Source organism: Megalobrama amblycephala, linkage group LG13 (assembly GCF_018812025.1).
Source record: "Megalobrama amblycephala isolate DHTTF-2021 linkage group LG13, ASM1881202v1, whole genome shotgun sequence".
Lineage (NCBI taxonomy): Eukaryota > Metazoa > Chordata > Actinopteri > Cypriniformes > Xenocyprididae > Megalobrama > Megalobrama amblycephala.
The window spans coordinates 6217105-6232175 of record NC_063056.1 but is presented as its reverse complement, the minus strand read 5'-3'; the positions used below and the strand labels follow the sequence as shown (position 1 = coordinate 6232175).

General features: G+C 40.4%; 1 protein-coding gene across 19 annotated transcripts in view; it reads right to left on the bottom strand.

Annotated features, from left to right (window-relative positions):
- Positions 1-2994: 2994 nt before the first annotated feature.
- plecb (plectin b) overlaps positions 2995-15071 on the bottom strand; it is a 168421-nt gene continuing 156344 nt past the window's right edge. For 18 of the 19 annotated variants that reach the window (XM_048154116.1, XM_048154118.1, XM_048154121.1 and 15 more), the window contains 4 exons: positions 11591-14944; positions 4328-11370; positions 3943-4044; positions 2995-3778 (listed from right to left, as the gene is read on the bottom strand). In XM_048154116.1, the coding sequence (XP_048010073.1) occupies positions 5254-11370; positions 11591-14944 (9471 nt within the window). In that variant the 3' untranslated portion in view covers positions 2995-3778; positions 3943-4044; positions 4328-5253. The remainder of the gene's footprint in view (positions 3779-3942; positions 4045-4327; positions 11371-11590; positions 14945-15071) is intronic. The other variant, XM_048154113.1, reaches the window with a different exon arrangement.

Genomic DNA, 15071 nt, shown 5'->3' with positions numbered 1-15071 from the left:
TTGAGTGTGGAAAGTTACTGGAGCGCGCACGTCTCTCACAAGGAACGTCACGGCAGTGATTGACAAGCTAGAGGGCCAATCGTTTACGCGATGATCGCGTAAACGATTGGCTGATGTTTTTAAGGCCCTACCTCGTGCACAGATGATGTATATTATTCCTTTCAGTGCACATAATAAATAGTCTTTTATCAGTTAGTAAAGACAGTTTCAAGTAATATTGCAAAAATGTATAAAACAAAACATCCTCTGTGGCACCTTTAAACCTACCCATACCACCAAACCTGTGCCTAACCTTACCCGTATCCCACCTCAATAGCAGCAAAAGTGTTTTTCAATACAATATGAAGACAATGAGTACATTGTACTTATTTTTTGATGTAAGTGCATAGTAGTTAAGGCCACCTAATATAAAGTCGGACCTATGATTTTTATCACAGTAAAAAATGGGTAACATATATGTTACATGTACTGTTATAACTGTAAATTATACCTAACTACATGCAACAAAACCTAACCAAACCCTGATCCTAAACCTATAGTATAGAATTCAGAACTTAAACCAAAACTAAATATTAAACCACATGGGCACAAATATAGGGATAAAATCATATAGGCCTACATGTTTATTAATTGATTATTTTTTATTTTTTTTACTGATACATGATTCTCCAAGTGACACAATTTACACACTGTTTACCACAAATATGCAAAATAAAAATAATTAAATGATTCATTTATTTGTTCAGCTGTTGGTAAAAAATATAAAGTAAAATAAAAATAAATACAATAATGGTAAAATATATTCATGACTGGTAAATTAAATTAGATCATTGTGTAAAGCTTCTAGCAGCTCCCAGTTTAAATTGGGTGATATGACCAAAATCATTATATTCAAAATCAACCAAAATCTTAGCCTTGATATAAGTACAGTATTTTTCAACCACAGTAAGCCATCACTACAATCAGAGATGCTTCAATAATTGCTCAGTACTTAAAGCTGCAGTCTGTAAGTTTTGCCTCTTTGTCGCCATCTCTGTTTGAAACCTGCAATTGCAGTTGTTTGCGGAATTATCATCTTTACGTGGGTTGTGCATCAGCACGGCTCCTCAGCGCGGATGAATCTAATGTTTGCTGTCAGTCACCACATCGGTGTGGATACTGTACTTCTGAATCACGGAATATACGTCTTGGAAGTATGACCAAAATAAGAATTTTCACTGGACAATGTCCTCTGAACAAGCAAGCAACAAATCTGCCACATTTGCTCTGACCAACTAAGGAAAAAAACATTAGCCTACAATAAATCGTGCTGCCAATGGTGATTAAATCTAACGATCGCTTAGCTCGGATCACGTCAAACTGTGCAAATTATTATTATTATTATACTTTGTTTTCAAATTGTTAATGTTAACAACATCAGCATTGTGTGACTATGTGTATTTAGTGTGTATTAGCGTTACCTGTAGAATTCAATTTCTTTTGCTTTTGACTACGGTTGAATCTCCAGTTGTCACTGATGATTGTCATTTGGACCTTTCTGGATTACAATCCACCATCAAAATGATACATTTAATTATTCCAGCTGCTGTGAGAAAAGGCTATAAATGATCCATCACCTGCAGCATCCTCACATGCCATATAGCCTACTAGCTGGGACTCCTTCTTTATGTAAACAGACGTGACATAATGACGCAAAGACGAACGGCTGCATGCTAGAATTTCCCACAGAAACCCACCAGTACCACCCGAATTAGAAAACATTATTACAAGCTTACCGTTGTGAATTGGGCTAAGGTAAGGAGGGCTGGTTATGTGCTTGCTCAAAAAAATGATTTTTGGATCAAATGATTTCTAATTACAGTTGGAAAATGTTAAACTCACATCAGACCCTTTGAAAATCAGATAGTTTTCACATTAAACAACTGATCACATCTTAATTGATGCTTTCTACTCTTGCTTAAAACAAAACCTGACATAAAATTAACATATAAATTACTGACATATCAGTACAACCTTCTGTAAAGCTGCTTCGAAACAATGCTTGTTAAAAGTGCTATACAAATAAATATGACTGGACGATAACTTCACTGGAAAATGGATCAAAATTGTTTGAGATATTTAAGTAAAACTGTGCTAACATATTCATGTTTAATGACATTAATAATAAACAATAAATTGTAAATTGATGATGTTAGAACTCACTCTGTAACCTCCACCCCATATAATATAATATAATATAATATAATATAATATAATATAATATAGACTTTCGCTCATACATGACCTGCAGTCAGGATGCATGACATTTGTGGAATTTAATTGAGAAATATATGGGGTTTATTATTAAATTACAAGATAAAATGGGAAATGAACATTGTATTTAGTTTACCCATATTGTCTGCCCGTCTGTGCAGCTGATTCCTGAAACAGAGGGACACCAGCACACGCTTATTACATGCACATACTTATTCACAATTATTTGCAAAATATTTTTAGCTAGCTTATAAGTCCAATTTTTTCATTTATTTTTTGTACATTAGATTTGTTAGGTTTTGGTTTTATTCTATCTCTCTGTTGATCAGAAAACATACCATGGAGCCGCCATCATGTGGAGAAAGGCACGGCACAGACACAGTTAATGCGGGGGCACCAGAGAGGCTGTCGGTAGCATAATGGCAGAAAGGCAGTCCATCCATAAATGTGTCTCCCTCTGGGTTCTGTCTTTCAGCCTACAGATTTAACATAATGTCATCTGAGCCTGTCATTCAACTTCTATACCACCAGAGGACACCATGCACTGAATACTGACTTTCTCTAATCAGTATCATCTGCATTATATTTTCTGGTTTTATGTTTAAGTTGTCTGGTGATTATTCATCTTTGTTCTTCAGTTGTATGCTTTGTAAAGGTATTTTGATACACGGTTATTTGCTGGAATGTCATAATGAAATGGATGATCAATTAATGAAAACACAAACTCTACAAGGCTAGAACTGAACTTTCCAAAATATATTTATTTACACTTGAGTATTGTGTTTTTAAAAACTCATTTTTTATTACCAGTATCTCTTAAGGAAAAAGTTCATCCACCAGTTAGTATTTCATACATCTTTTACTAATATCCATATATTCCATATATTGGTAATAATTCAAAATTCTATTCTTCATCTTTTTAGAACACTTTATAGCAAGTTAGTAAAACATGCGGAAATATTTTACATATACAACAACAAAAAAAGAAAAGAAAAAAGAAAGAAACAAAGAAAAAAAAGTCAAGTACTTTCAAAAGACACAACAGTACAGTAATATAAAAACAAGCAACAAAATACATGGGAGGCAACAAGTGACCAAAACATTTTTTGGCACAGAAAACGTAAAAAAAAAAAAAAAATTGCCATACACCAAATGAGCCTAAATACATTCAATAAATCATGCAATCTGTGTGTATCTGTATCATGTAAATGTGTAATGTCCTGGAGAAGTGCAACACAAGGGTATGTGTAGTGTATCTAATGCATTAAGTCAAGTGTTTCATTTAAAAACATATTTTGGCGGCTAGAAACAATGTAGGCAGTAGAACTCAGAGATTCTACACAAAAAAAGTCCACATTAAGATCAATTTAATGGATCCAATTCTTTTGTTGCTTTGAATTATTTTGTGTAAACTCCAAAGTCCAGCTCTCAGTGATATCCAAGGCAAACTTCAAGGTAGCCCTAGCCTCTAGTGTCTTCATGCAAATGGCGGATGCAATGGAAGAAGGAAACCCTCAGTAAGGATCTAAAAACATTAAAAAATATACTATGAAGCAACAAAATGACAAAAAAAGGCAACAAAACAGTGAATGAAGGGAAACCAAAATATACTTGGTATCAAACATAGATGCATACAATGCAAAAACAAACCCTCATAGAGAGGTGGTAAATGTGAACATAATAAACTACCTGAATGTCTAAGGATGTAGGCGGCTGATGAGCATCATTTATCTTGTGATCCAAGACCAAATGTGTGGCATCATCAAGTCCATATCTAGTAACTGATGATCTCTGAGGGGGGAAAAACATGACAAAACACAAACTATTAATGACACGGGCACAACTATTATATGGCTGAATGCTGTCAATAAATACTAAGGAAAAGCAAACATATGCCATTCAGTTCAATAAAGAAGCTGCTCAAGATTGCAGAAACATCATCTAGCTGTTTTAAAAAGCACAGTGACAGAACAGAGTAAGAAAGGCTTTGAGACAACAAAAAGAATTTTGAAAAGTAAAATCAGTGTGGTCATTACAAAACAGCTGCAATAAATGTAAATTTAGTTCAACTTACAAGTACTACATTTCATCCAGATCTGTCCAGATGTAATGAGTGAGGAATGGATCAGACACCTGAGACATCTGAAATCTTCATTGGATAACACATCAGTGGAGGACTGACAGTGAATCTGGGCCTTGAGTATCTGGAGTAATGAGTTCTTTTGCAAAGGACTTAGGAGAGGGACTGGATCCAGTAAATGAAAAATGGACTTTCATAACAGAAAACTCCAGTTTTAGGGGACATAAATATAGGCTTGCTGCACAAGGTGGTTGCTTCTCCTTTAGTGTTTATGCATAGGTATAGTGTTTTTTACATTCCATAAAGCAAAATGGAACTTTTATTTGCTCAAATATATCTGTCTATTAGATCTATACAAATATGTAAAAATAACCACACTCTTTGTTAATCTAATTTCTTTTTTGTAAAACTTGGTATATTTTCTGGTACATTATCCTGAAATAAACTGAAGTATTAAAAGAATTTTCTAAAACAATAAGTAGAAATATAGACTCAATATAAGTAATATTAAATACAATCTAATCTGAGTTGGATTTAAAAAAAACTCCAAAATGCTGAAAGTAATTTGCAGTATTTTAACATTTCCTTAATTTAGATGCTGTATTTCAGTATAAAATAAGAAAATAAAAATACCACGTTCAAAATACATAATATATCTGTATAAAATGAAATATACCTAAATGAAATAACTTGAACTATGATTAAAGCTAACCAGGTAATTAATAGTTCTTAAAGCATCCAAACTAGATAAAATGGGAACTTAACCATTGCCAGACAAAAAGATACTGGTAGTTTTTGGAATGCATTTTCCTATACCAAATACATGCAAAGTAGAATAAAGTCATTCTTTTTTTGTCTAATTAATTTCTGTGTATTATGTAAATGTAGTGTGATCATTGATATGAAAGGGGGGCCCAGCTTTAAAATCTGCGATTGTAACTGGAGGAAGTATATGAGGATGATGAGAAGTTCAAGCTGAATCCAGAGCCAGTAGCATCAATGCTGCCTCTTCTTGAACCTGACCTAGAGCCTGTCCTGGACCCAGACCGAGATCCAGAGGCAGATGCAGCACCACTGACATTGTAGGGACTGTAGAGACCTTTACTGGATGTTGATGAAGCTTCCAGAAGTCTAAGGCCAGATCCCTCTTCAACCATGCTTCTGTCCATGGCATCCTTGTAGGAGATCTTCAGTTTAGTTTTGGGACATGTAAGATATTTTGTGTAACCACTCACATCTCTGAGCTTTTGGGCTGTACGGCCATCAATAGAACCTTTCCTGATTGCCTCCTCTAAGGAGATACGTGCCTCAGCCTCTGGCTCAATAAGGCCACCGGTAAGATACTGCACCTCCAGGAAACGCTGTCCTGCCTCATAATAAAGCCAGCCTTTCTTGAGAGCCTGAGCAGCAGACATTTTTACTTTAGTGCGAGGATCCTCAAATCCAAGGAAAGCTTTCTGGGCTAAGTTGAGTCTGTCAACCATTATCTTATCTATAAGACCCTTCTCTGTCGCTTCGGCAACTGGGAATTTATCTCCAGTAGTTGGGTCTATTATGCCACCAGTGCAAGCCTGTGCCTCCAACAGTCTTTGGCCAGTTATAGAATCCACTAAGTTCCTACGCATGGCTTCAGTGACTGAAACTTTTTCTAGGCTATCTGTATCAAGGATTCCAGCCACAGGACCTGTCTCCTCAGATGGATCATTCCATACAGTTGCAGGAGTTTTGATGGAAGGTATTGGGCTCATTGGATAAGAGGAGGTGGATCCAAAGGAAGAGGATCGGGAACGAAAACCACTCATGTTTCCAGATAACATATCAGCAAATTCTGTGATAGAAAGGGTGCCGGAGCGGTACTGGTCGATTGCACTCTGGTCAATAAGGCCTCGTGCAATAGCGTCATCAATGTCATACTGTCGACCTGATCTTCGGTCAATTAGTATAGACTTTTCTACCCCTTCTGATGATGTCATTGTGATTTCTTCCCATTCACACTCTTGCTCTGAAAGTTCAAGGTAAGTCTGATGGTCAATTAGCCCTTTGCGGTAGGCTTCATACACAGACATCTCTTTGCCTGAATCAGGGTCTACAATGACAACTCTGCGTTTGCGAACGGATGATTTGGAAGAAGTCTGTCTCTCGCGTTTCTTTTCTTTTAGAAGCAAGAGCACAAGACCTGTGTCTGGGTCTACAATACACCTTTCCATCAGCTGCAGGTAGGTAAGATTCTCTTCTGTGTTTGGGTCAAAGAAGCCCTTGGTGTCATCCGATGGGTCACTGAGGATCTCGTTCATCTCCTCATCGAAAAACCCTCGGTTGTAGGCAATTTCGACTGGCAAGCGGTGGCTTTGCTCTGGGTCAATAATTCCCCCAGTAGCAATCTGTGCCTCGAGAAGGCGAATTCCATGGTCTCTCAAAATCAGGCCCTTTTTCATTGCCTGGAATAGTGAGATCATTTTGCCTGTATAAGGATCTCTATAGCCAGTTACAGCCCTCTCAGCAGACAGGAGCTTGTCTTTGAATTCTGGGCCGACAATTCCCATCTTAACTGATTCATTAACTGTTAACTTGAGGTTCTTGATCGGGTCAATGATATAACCTGTGGCTGCTTGAGCTTCCAGCAACTCAAAAGCAGTACCTGGCCTGATCATATTCTTTTTCATGGCTTGGTAGATAGATAGACGGTCTTTAGAAGACTCCACAAACACGCCAGCAATACAGCTTGAGCCCTCAAGATATTTCCGCAATCTAATGCTCACCTCCTCCACTGTTAGTAGCCCCTCATTAAGTTCGCTGACTGTTTTTTCATCAATGATATTTGAGCGGTATAACTCTTCTATTGTTATTTCTTTTCTGAGACCTTTGAAAAGCAGCCTTCTGTCTGCTAGAGACAACAGATATAGCCCATCTTTGTTAACCTTGCATCTTTTCAGAAGCTGAGCATATGAAACCTTTTCATCCGTTAATGGATCGACATATCCTTTAACCTCATCGGACAGCTTTTCATTTGTCTCTTTGTTAATATATCCACGTTGTGTGGCAATCTCTGTTGGCAGGTGGAAGTTATATTCTGGATCAATAATACCACCTGTTGCTGTTTGAGCTTCAAGTAGCCTTAGGGCATAGTCCTCGGGCACAAGGTCCTTCTTCATTGCTTGGAAGAGGGAGACAACCTTTCCACTATATGGATCCTTATACCCAGTGACTGCTCTCTCTGCAGACAAGAGCTTATCATGAATTTCTGGGCCCACCACACCTTTGCGCACTGCTTCATCTACGGTTAGCATTTCATTCCTGGCAGGATCGATGATGAATCCAGTGGCTGCTTGAGCCTCTAGGAGACCAATTGCAATGTCTGGCTTCAGCATCTCTCTCTTCATTGCCTGATAAATGCTGATTTTGGAATTTGAATCAGTCACCACACCAGCAACACTGCCAGTTCCATACAAGTACTGCTTAACACTTTGCATCTCCATGACATCACGCATAGTCTTTTTCTCTTTCTTCAACAGGTTGTAGGTCTCAAGGTCAATGATGCGGGCATTGTAGATATCCTCAATAGTAATTTGACGTCTTCTTGTGCTGCCCGTCTGGAGGTTCCCTCCTTTAATAATTTCTCTCTGCTCCAGAATCTCAATTATAATGATTATCATTCGTTCCTTTGTAATGTTGCCAGAACGATATTCTTCCAGAAGCTGTGCCCTCTGCTCCTCAGGTAGTAGATTTGAATTCATGACATCCCAGAGAGACATAGAGCCCTGACCTTCAATGGGTAGATCAACCTGGGTAGTGGATAGATCACTCTGTGTTTGTTCTTCACTGTAAAGGTATGTCTTCTCCACAACTGTTGGGGCCTGTGGTTTGGAGAGCTTTAGTAGATTTAAACCTGTGTCAGGATCTGCCATACACTTGTCTTTCAACTGTTTGTACGATATGTTCTCATCAGATGCAGGGTCAGAGAAGTACTTGCTTTCAGCAATGCTGCTGGCCAGCTGTTTGGTAACATAGCCACGTTGAATTGCAATCTCAACAGGAATACGATGACTGTTTACTGGATCAATAACTCCACCTGCTGCCAACTGTGCCTCCAAGAGTGGCATGGCATGTTCTTTGAGGATAAGGTCTTTCTCCATGGCTTGATATAGGGAGATCTTATTGCCTGTAAATGGGTCTTTGTATCCAGTGACAGCTTTTTCAGCAGAGAGAAGTTTCTCATGAAGCTCTGGACCAACAAGTCCGGCTTTAACTGCATCATCCACAGTGAGACATTCATTTCTTGATGGATCCACAATGAATCCTGTGGCAGCTTGAGCTTCAAGCAAGGCAATACCTGTGTTTTGTCTGAGGAATTTCTTTCTCATTGCTTGGTAGATGCTGACTTTCTCTTTTGTAGGCTCAAGGTAAACTCCAGCAATGCTCTCAGAGCCTTGGAGATACTTGTTGACTGAAGAGTTTTTGCTGACCTCTTTTGGAGTCTTTTTACCTTGTTCCAGCAAATCATAGGTAGACTTGTCAATGATTTTGGAGTCAAATAATGACTTGGCTGGAACTGGTGCCCTAAGTCCCTTAAAGTAGCCCTCTTCTTGTTTCTTGGCATCTTTCTCAGTGACAATTACAAATAAAATCTTTGTAATCTTCTCAATTGTCATTTTCCCAGATCTGTATTGCCTTATTAAGTCAAGTCTTTGCTCCTCAGTGAGATAGTCAGAGTTAATGAGCTCCCATATGGTAACTTTTCTCCCTTTAAAAGGTCCACTCTGAACTTCAACAGTTGCCTGAGTCATTGCGTCTTTGGTCTGGGCATCAGTAAACTTCAACTCCTCCTTGGCATTGATGGCATGCTCAGACAAAGGAAGAAGCTGAAAGCCAGTCTTTTTGTCAGTGACACATCTTTTATGAAGTTGCGTATAAGTGACATATTCCTGAGTGTTTGGGTCAAAGTATCCCTTAACGTCATCAGTTGGGTTGGTCAAAATCTTGTGGGTTGCATCATCAAAACTGCCCTTCATGCATGCAATGTCATGTGGAATACGGTGACTTTGAACAGGATCAATGATGCCTCCGGTTGCCAGTTGTGCATCAAGCAGCCGAATTCCCTGTTCCTTCATGATCAGATCTTTGTTCATAGCCTCAAACAAAGAAATTGTTTTTCCAGTGTAAGGATCTTTGTAGCCTGTGACAGCTCTCTCTGCAGACAGTAGTTTTTCATGAAGCTCTGGACCGACAACACCTGCTTTGACAGCCTCGTCTACTGTAAGTTTTTGGTTTTTAACAGGATCTACGACATATCCTGTAGCAGCTTGTGCTTCCAAGAGATTAAGAGCAGGCCCAGGTCTCATCATGTCCCTTTTCATGGCATCATAAAAGGACATTGTTTGTTTGGTTGAGTCAATAATTACTCCTGCAATGCAGTTAGTGCCTTTCAAGGCATTGCGCACATGCTCCATCTCAGACACATCTTTTACCAGCAGTTGTCCTTTCTGCAACTTGTTATAGAGGTCTTTGTCAATAATTTTGGATTCAAGGAGTTTTGTCGCAGGTACAGGTGCTCTCAGGCCATCAAAGGCAAGCTCATTCTTTTTCTCTTTTTCCTCTGCCACAGTTAGAACAATTTTGATGATCTTTTCAACTGTGATTTTTCCAGTTTTGTATTGACGGATAAGATCTTTTTTCTGGTCCTCGGTGAAGTACTCAGAGTTTATAATCTCCCAGATGGTCACAGTCTTTCCTTTGAACCTGCCAAATGGCACAGACACAGTTGTCTTGTCAAAGACATCCCTTGTTTCCTCATCTGTGAATATCCTGGCATTTAGAGCAGCCTCCTCAGAAATGGGCAAAAGAAGCAGTCCTGTTTCTGGATCAGCGACACACCTTTCTATTAGCTGGCAGTAAGTCAGATTTTCTTGGGTGTTTGGATCATAGAATCCCTTCACATCATCTGTTGGATTTTGCAGGATTTTGTTGGTGGCTGCATCAAACTGACCCTGTTTATAGGCTATTTCAGTTGGCACACGATGACTGTTGACTGGATCAATAATGCCACCTGTTGCTATCTGAGCCTCAAGCAATCTGATGGCATGATCCTCTCCAATGAGACCCTTCTTCATAGCTTCAAAGAGGGAGATCTTTGCCTCTGTGTATGGATCCTTGTAACCAGTGACAGCTCTCTCTGCAGACAGCATCTTGTTGTGAAGTTCAGGTCCAATTAGACCCTCTTTAACTGCCTCATTGACAGAGAGTTTCTTGTTTTTAACTGGGTCAATTATGTATCCAGAAGCAGCCTGTGCCTCCAGCAGGACTAGCCCTGTCCCAGGAGCAATCTTTTTTTCCTTGATGGCTTGATAGATGGGCAATTTTTGATTTGGATGAACAAGCAGGCCACCAATGCAGTTCTTGCCCTTAAGAACTGTTTTAAGTTTGTCTGTCTTGCTGAGTTCTTGGATTGTGGTGTCACCACTCTGGAGCTTATCATAATCCATTTTGCTTAAAAGTCCTATGTCAAAAAGTCTACTTGCAGGCACTTTCTCACGAATGCCATCGAAAGATAATGCAGGGAAACCATGTGTGCTGTCAACTTCATCAGAAATACTTTGACCATTGAGGACTTTTTTGTATTCTGTCTGGATGTGAATCTCCTGGGTGAGTTTTTGAGCAACCTCGAGCTGCTGAAGTTTCTCACGCAGTTGCTGGTTTTCCTCAGCAAGCATCCTTTCTTGTTCAAACTTTTTCCTCTCAAGTTCTTGCATTTCTTTCTGCTTGTTGAGCATTTCTTTTTCAGCCTCTTTCTGTTTCATCAGAGCAGCATCCATAGTGGCCTTAAGTTTCATCTTTTCGTCCTCCATTTGTTTTCTTTGACGTTCTTGTTCATCTTTTAGGGCTTTTGACTTTTTGACCTCTTCTTCAAATTGGCTCTCTAACCTCTTCCTTTCATCCTCAATTTGTTTTTCCTTCTTCAACAGCATCTCCTTTTCTGACATAAATGTCTGCTGGAGAATAGTTTTCTCCTGTTTAATTTGTTCTTGCTGAGCATTTGCCATCTGTAAAAGAAGAAATAATGAACAATGTTAAAACAGTGCTAAAAAAACATTCGGACAAATAATTTTCAATGATGTAAATGTCAATTTTAAGATTAATGAGAAAGAATTATGGATTATAATTAAATATAGAAACATAATTGTAAAAAAAAGCAATGTTAGTTTTTGGAAAGAGGGTTAACAATGACATACGCAACAATTTATGCCATCTTTTACACAATACCTCTTTGGACTTTTTCTGTAACTCTTCAGCCTCTTTTTTCAATTTTGCCTTCTCATTCTCAAGATCAGCAATGGCTTTGCGCAAGTCATCTGCTTCTTTGTTACTGCTCAATCTCTGTATTTCCAATTTTTCAAAAACTGTCAATTTTTCTTTGGTGGCAAGCTCGGTCTGATGAAGTCGGGCACTAATCTCATCTGCCTGCTTCTTGAATTTCTTGGCTTCCTTCTCAGCTTTAGACTGTGCATCACTGAGCTGGGAAACCTGAAGTCTAAGTTTCTCTGCCTCAGCTGCTATCTCCAACTGTCTCCTGCGTTCAGCCTCCAATGATTTTTGGAAGCCCTCAGTTTCCTCCTCAAGCCGTTGCTGCATCATTTGTTTGTCTTCAAGCAGCTTTTGGGCTTGCTCTTGAGCAAGGTCTTTCTGTCTCTGTAGCATTTCTGCTTCTGCTCTAAGTTTAGACGCCTCCTGAATGGCTTGCATCTTTTCTTTAAGCATCTTTTCAGCAAGTGCTCTTTGCTCTGCAAGGTCAGCCTCTGCAAGATGTCTCATGCGAGCAGCCTCCTGGGCCTCAATGCTGAGCCTGGCAGCCTCCTCAGCAAGCTTTTTCATGTTCTCAGCCTCTTCAGCCAAGAATTGTTGAGTATTATCTTTGTCCTTCTGGATGAGACGCTGATTCTCCTCTTCAATTCTAAGCTTAAGTTTGATGAGCTCTTCCATTTGAATCTTGACTTTGAACAGTTCCTCTTCTACCTGGGCTTTCTGTTTAACAGCATCACCAACCTCATCCTTCAGGCGATGAAGCTCATCATCCAGGAGAGTCTTCTGTTTGTCTGTCTCATCCAACCGCAGTTTCACTTTAGTGAGCTCTTGCTCAACCTGAGATTTCTGCTTAAGTGTCTGTTCTGCAAGTTTCTTGTGCCTAACCATCTCCTCATCAGCTAGCTGTTTTTGTTTCAGTGCTGCTGTCTCAGCCTGGGCTCGCTTCTCAGCCTCTAGCTCTGCCTCTTTTCTGAGCCTCTCAGCGTCTTCTTGGGCTTTGGCCTGATTGGCTGCTTCAACCTCGGCAGCCTGACGCTGACGCTCTGCATCTTCTGCTTGTTGGCGGAGGAGGGCAGCCTCTCTCTCTGCCTTTTCTTTGGCCTTTTCTGCTTCTTGGGCAAGCTTTTTAGCTTTCTCAAACTCCTCCCTGAGCCTTTTCTGTACCAGGCTGTCCTCTTTCTGCTGAACAAGAACACTTTGGATTTGCTGTTCAGCTGTAATTGCTTTCTCAGCAGCATCTCTGGCAGCATGTATTTGCCTCTCAGCTTCTTTATCAGCATCTTCTTTCTGCTTTCTGGCCTCATCTGCTTTCTTTTTGAGACGCTCCACTTCTTCTTGGGCAGCTTGGCGCTGTCGAGCTGCTTCCTGTTCTGCGGCAGTTATCTTTTTCAGTTTTTCTTCAGCCTCCCTTCTTCTTTTTTCTTCTTCAAGGGCAAGCTTACGTAGCTTCTCTGCCTCCTCCTCAGCTTGTAGTTTGCTTTGTTGTGTTTCCTCAGCAATATTCTTCAGCTTATTCAGTTCAAGCTCCAAATCAAGCTTGCCAGATGAAGCCTTCTCAAAGTTAAGTTTCAAGATACGAATCTCCTCTTCAACTATTCTTTTCTGTTTAAGTGTTTCATCCACAATTGTTTTCTGTCTTTCCAATTCCATTTCAGAGGATTTCTTTAGCTTGTCGATCTTCTGCTCAATGTCTTGCTTGTGCTGGCTTGCCTGATCTTCAAGAGCTTTTCTCTGGTAAGCCTCAAGCTCAGCATTCCTTCTCAGGCGTTCATTTTCAGCCTCCTTTTCTTTAAGAGCTATCTCTGCCTCAGTTTTCAAGCGAGTGGCCTCATTAATGGCAGTAAGTTTCTCTTTGAGAATTCTCTCTGCTTCTGCTCTCTGCCTTGCAGCTTCCTCCTCAGCCACTTGCCTCTGCCTCTTTGCCTCTTCAGCAATGGCACGGAGCTTGGCTGCTTCATCTGCAAGATCCCTCAGTTTAGCAGCTTCAGCTTCCAAGAGTTGTTTACTCTTTTCAGTGGTAGACATGCTATCCTTTTCAGCCTTAGACTTCAGCTGCAAAAGTATGTCCATTTCACTTCTAACTGTGGAAAGCTCATCTTCAAGCTGCTTCCGCTGCTGCTCTGCAGCACTGACCTCATTCTTAAGACGGTACAGTTCATCATCAAGCAGAGATCTTTGTTGTTCAGCATGATCAAAATCAGCTCTCAAGCGGATCAACTCATGCTCTGCTGAAAGCTTCTGCTGTGCTGTGCTCTCTGCAAGCTTCCTCTGCCGCTCAAGTTCTTGCTCAGCCATGTCTTTCTGTTTCAGGGCAGACTCTTCAGCTTTGGCACGTTTTTTGGCCTCCCGCTCAGCATCATCTTTCTGTTTTTCAGCCTCTTCCTGTGCTAGAGTCTTTTTGTGGGCCTCTTCCTCTGCCTGGAGCCTTAGACGAAGGGCTTCATTGGCTTTTTGCCTCCATTTTTCAAGCTCTTTCTCAGCCTCCTCCCTTGCCTTGTCTGCCTCTTCCTGTTGCTTTTTGAGGCGTTCTGCTTCCTCCTGCAGTTGAATGACAGTACCGTGCTTTTCGCGGAGTGACTCCTCGAGCTTGGATGTCTTCTCGACGAAGGACATGCGCTTGCTCTGCAGCTCAGCAGTGGCACTTTTCTGAGCTACCTCTTGAGCGAGCTTAATTTGTCGGTCTTTCTCAATCTCAGCCTGCTTCATGTGTCTCTCTGCCTCCTCAGCCTGCATCTTGAGCTTCTCAAGGTCATCTAAGGCTTTCTGCTTCTGCCTGGCAGCCTCTTTCTCTGCTTCAGACTTCAGCTTTAACTCTTCCTCCGCCATTCGCTTCTTCTGGGTCTCCTCATTAACCTGTTTGCGAAGTTTCTCAGCCTCCTCCTGAGCAACTTTGCGAAGTCTCTCCGCCTCTGCAGCCTTGTCTCGAAGCTGCCTCACCTCATCCTCTGCAGTGGACTTCTGCTTTAGTGTAGTTTCCAACTGAAGTCTTATGATGCGGATCTCTTCTTCTATTTTGGTTCGGCTTTGCAGAGCCTCCTCCACTTGTTGACTCTTTGATTTGATCTGTTGTTCGGAGAGGTTTTTGAGCTCATGCAGCTCCAGCTGGATGTTCTGCTTTTGCCTTTCAGCATCCACAGCAACAATCTCTCTTTTGCTAACCTCCTCTTGCATCATGAGCTTGAGCTCCTGTGCCTCTTTCTCCGCTTTGGCAATGGCCTTGGCATGAGCTTCAGCTAGCTGCTTCTGTTTGTCTAACTCTGCCTGCATTTCAGCCATTTTTTTCCTCTCTTCTGCTTTAAGTTTCTCAGCAGCTTTCTGTATTAGTGGAAGTAAATGGTAAAGAAAATTATGATTAAGATCAAGCATGACAGGGTGTTAAAAGATTTAGTTTACCAAAAAATGAAAATGCTATCATCATTTATTAACTCTGTAATTTCAAACC